General features: G+C 41.6%; 1 protein-coding gene across 1 annotated transcript in view; it reads left to right on the top strand.

Annotated features, from left to right (window-relative positions):
• Positions 1–5,000, top strand: part of LOC138860077 (putative ankyrin-containing lipoprotein Lxx09580) — a 13,585-nt gene that overhangs the window by 4,854 nt on the left and 3,731 nt on the right. The window contains exons 2-4 of the mRNA XM_070116891.1: positions 3,585–3,660; positions 4,348–4,434; positions 4,652–4,750. Of these exons, the coding sequence (XP_069972992.1) occupies positions 3,591–3,660; positions 4,348–4,434; positions 4,652–4,750 (256 nt within the window). The 5' untranslated portion in view covers positions 3,585–3,590. The remainder of the gene's footprint in view (positions 1–3,584; positions 3,661–4,347; positions 4,435–4,651; positions 4,751–5,000) is intronic.

The raw sequence follows: 5,000 nt of genomic DNA, 5'->3' as shown, positions 1-5,000 counted from the left end.
AAAAAAAAAAAAAAAAAAAACACTTACTCAATTATTTTTTTTTATTTATTTATTTACTTATTCTTTAAAAAAAAAAAAAAAACACTTACTCAATTATTTTTTATTTATTTATTTACTTACTTATTCTTTCAAAAAACAAAAACAAAAAAAAAACACTTACTCAATTATTTTTTTCTATTTATTTATTTACTTATTCTTTCAAAAAAAAAAAAAAACACTTACTCAATTATTTTTTTTTATTTATTTACTTACTTATTCTTTCAAAAAAAAAAAAAAAAAAACACTTACTCAATTATTTTTTTTTATTTATTTATTTACTTATTCTTTCAAAAAAAAAAAAAAAAAAACACTCAATTATTTTTTTTTATTTATTTATTTACTTATTCTTTCAAAAAAAAAAAAAACACTTACTCAATTATTTTTTTTTATTTATTTACTTACTTATTCTTTCAAAAAAAAAAAAAAAAAAACACTTACTCAATTATTTATTTTTATTTATTTACTTACTTATTCTTTCAAAAAAAAAAAAAAAAAAAACAACACTTACTCAATTATTTTTTTTTATTTATTTATTTACTTATTCTTCAAAAAAAAAAAAAAAAAAAAACACTTACTCAATATCTTCTAAGGCTGTTATTACCTAAATAAGCAGTGTTGTAGCGCAAGTGTTGTTACGTTTTCACAACACTACCAACTCTTCGGAGGAAAATGTGTATATATCTTAGTTTTTTTTTTTTTTTTTTTGAGAATTTCAGGGTATTATTTCTTTCGAAAAAAGATTTATCTCTGCTGAACACGCGAATCCGGTTGCGAAACCCGGCCCTTTGAACAAACAGCATGAGGCCACATAACGCACCTCATGTGGTTTCTCTCTGATCATGTGGTTTCTGGGCTATTGCGATCATGTGGTTTCTCTCTTTATTACAATCATGTGGTTTCTTTTATTGGGATCATGTGGGTTCTTTTACTACAATCATGTGGTTTCTTTTATTGGGATCATGTGGTTTCTCTCTTTATTGGGATCATGTGGTTTCTCTCTTTATTGGGATCATGGGATCATGTGGTTTCTCTCTTTATTGCGATCATGTGGTTTCTCTCTTTATTGCGATCATGTGGTTTCTCTCTCTATTGGGATCATGTGGTTTCTCTCTTTATTGCGATCATGTGGTTTCTCTCTTTATTGGGATCATGTGGTTTCTCTCTTTATTGGGATCATGTGGTTTCTCTCTTTATTGGGATCATGTGGTTTCTCTCTTTATTGGGATCATGTGGTTTCTCTCTTTATTGGGATCATGTGGTTTCTCTCTCTTTATTGGGATCATGTGGTTTCTCTCTTTATTGGGATCATGTGGTTCCTCTCTTTATTGGGATCATGTGGTTTCTCTCTTTATTGGGATCATGTGGTTTCTTTTATTGCGATCATGTGGTTTCTCTCTTTATTGCGATCATGTGGTTTCTCTCTTTATTGGGATCATGTGGTTTCTTTCTCTATTGGGATCATGTGGTTTCTCTCTTTATTGGGATCATGTGGTTTCTCTCTCTTTATTGCGATCATGTGGTTTCTCTCTTTATTGGGATCATGTGGTTTCTCTCTTTATTGGGATCATGTGGTTTCTCTCTTTATTGGGATCATGTGGTTTCTCTCTTTATTGGGATCATGTGGTTTCTCTCTTTATTGGGATCATGTGGTTTCTCTCTCTATTGGGATCATGTGGCTTCTCTCTTTATTGGGATCATGTGGTTTCTCTCTTTATTGCGATCATGTGGTTTCTCTCTCTATTGCGATCATGTGGTTTCTCTCTTTATTGGGATCATGTGGTTTCTCTCTTTATTGCGATCATGTGGTTTCTCTCTTTATTGGGATCATGTGGTTTCTCTCTTTATTGCGATCATGTGGTTTCTCTCTTTATTGCGATCATGTGGTTTCTGGGCAATTGCGGACCTATGTGGTGTGTGTGTGTGAAAGATTCGCTATGAGGAAGGGAGCTATGAAATCGCCCTCATGAAGGGGGGGGGGGAGTTATATACGAAGGGAGTTCAACGAGACATCAGCTAATACATGTCTCTACGAACACACATACGAACATACATATATACAAAACACACACACACAGACACACACACACACACACACACACACACACACACACACACACACACACACACACACACACACACACACACACATATATATATATATATATATATATATATATATATATATATATATATATACATAAAACACACTTACATATAAACAAAACACACTTACATATACACAGATCTCACTTACATATACACAACAAACATACATATACACAGAACATACATCCATATACTCAAAACACACTTACATATACTCAAAACAAAAACATATACTCAAAGCACACTTACATATACTCAAAACATACTTACATATACACAAAACACACCTACATATACACAAAATACACATATACACAAAACACACGTACATATACTCAAAACACACTTACATATACACAAAACACACTTACATATACTCAAAACACTCATGCATATACACAGATCTCACATACATATACACAAAACACATATATATACACAAAACACACATACATACACAAAACACACATACACATACACAAAACACACACACATATACATAAAACACACACACATATGACAAAAAACACTTGCATATACTCAAAACACATACATATACACAAAACACACTTACATATACACAAAACACACATACATATACACAAAACACACATACATATACACAAAACACACATACATATACACAAAACACACATACATATACACAAAACACACATACATATACACAAAACACATACATATACACAAAACACACATACATATACACAAAACACACTTACATATACACAACACACATACATATACACAGAACACACATACATGTACTCAAAACACACATACACAAATCACACATACATATGTACAAAATACATACATATACTCAAAACACACATACACACACAAAACACGCATACGTATACACAAAACACGCATACACATACAAAACACGCATACGTATACTCAAAACACGCATACACATACACAAAACACACATACATATACACAAAACACACATACACACACACAAAACACACATACATATGCACAAAACACATACATATACACAAAACACACACAGACACGCTAACTTGCAAAACACAAGCGCATACACAACCCCCCACCCCCCCACCCCCACACACGCAGTAACCCACACTCACCCCCCCCACCCCCTCCCCCCTCTAAGACACTCACTAACCGCCCCCTTGAAACACACGCAGTAACCCACACTCCCCCCCCCCTCAGACACTCACTAACCGCCCCCTTGAAACACACGCAGTAACCCACACTCCCCCCCCTCCCCCCCTCCTCAGACACTCACTAACCGCCCCCTTGAAACACACGCAGTAACCCACACTCCCCCCCCCCTCTCCCCCCCTCAGACACTCATTAACCGCCCCCTTGAAACACACGCAGTAACCCACACTCCCCCCCTCACCCCCCCTCAGACACTCACTAACCGCCCCCTTGCATCTTCGCAGAGCACCATGGCTTCCCGGACGACCCCCCCCCTCCTGGGCCTCCTCCTGGCCCTGCTCCTCCCCCCCGCCCTGGCAAGTGAGTTTCGTGGCCGTCGCAGTCTCTCCTCCTCCTCCTCGTCCTCCTCTCTCTCTCTTCCCTCTTCCTCCTCCTCCTCCTCCCCCTCCCCCTCCTCCTCCTCCTCTTCCTCCACCTCCCCTCCTCCTCCTCCTCCTCCTCCTCTCTCTCTCTTCCCTCTTCCTCCTCCTCCTCCTCCTCCTCCTCCTCCTCTCTCTCTTCCCTCTTCCTCCTCCTCCTCCTCCTCCTCCTACTCCTCCCCTCCTCCTCCTCCTCCTCCTCCTCCTCCTCCTCCTCCTCCTCCTCCCCCTCCCTCCTCCTCCCCCTCCCTCCTCCTCCTCCTCCTCGTCCCTCCTCCTCCTCCTCGTCCTCGTCCTCCTCCTCCTCCCCCTCCCTCCTCCTCCTCCTCCTCCTCGTCCTCCTCCTCCTCCTCCTCGTCCTCGTCCTCGTCCTCCTCGTCCTCCTCCTCCTCCTCCTCCTCGGTTGCTTAGGGTCTTCACCGAGGGACTGTGACGGATCAGTTTCATAATCGTTCATGAATTTCCTTGTTATTATGACATTATTGTTATTATTATTATCATTATCAATGCTATAATTATCATTATTACTACTATTGTCATCGTTATCAATGTTATTATTATCATCATTATTACTCTCATCACCCTGCGCCCTTCCCGCCTTGTCCTCGAGTCCGCTTCCCTCCTGCAGGTCTCCAGAGCGCGGCCGGGGACGGCGACCTGGCGGGCGTGATCGCGGCCCTCGCGGCGGGGGCGAACATCGACGGGTTCGAGGGAGGTGAGCGCCGACAGGAGCCGAGGAGCCGAAGCCACGCCCGACCTCCCTCGTCCTCTGTGGCGAGGGAGGTCGGGGAAGGGCCTCTCGCCTCGGAGTGAAATAGACTGAGACACGAGGAAACCGCCAAAGGGCAACACGAGAATCGGAAGGCAAAGAAACACCGTAAAACGAAGCTGAACGTGTCATGAAGCGCCTTTTCTTCTTCTTTCCCGCACAGAACGAACGGCGCTGACCGCGGCGGCCGAAGGAGGACACTACGACGTGGTGGAGTACCTGCTGGACGAGGGCGCCTCCATCGACCTCAGGGAAAAGAGCAGTGGGTCTCTTTCAGGGCTGGTTGCACGTTGATCCTAATGCAGAGGGTGCAAAATAGGCGTTATATTTAGGGCGCGTCGAATTGCGGGGAGAAGAGGAAGAAGAAAAGACGATCGACTAAAAGAAAGACAGAAAGCAAAGCATTACCAACAGAGGGCGAGAAGGGCATTCCCAGGGCCGACCCGACGACCCTTGGCCGCATCCGGAAGGGCGCAGCAGCGCCTCCGAATCTTCGAGAGACTCGAAGAGAG

Source organism: Penaeus vannamei, chromosome 39 (assembly GCF_042767895.1).
Source record: "Penaeus vannamei isolate JL-2024 chromosome 39, ASM4276789v1, whole genome shotgun sequence".
NCBI classification, from domain to species: Eukaryota; Metazoa; Arthropoda; class Malacostraca; order Decapoda; family Penaeidae; genus Penaeus; species Penaeus vannamei.
This window is presented reverse-complemented; position numbering and strand designations above follow the sequence as displayed.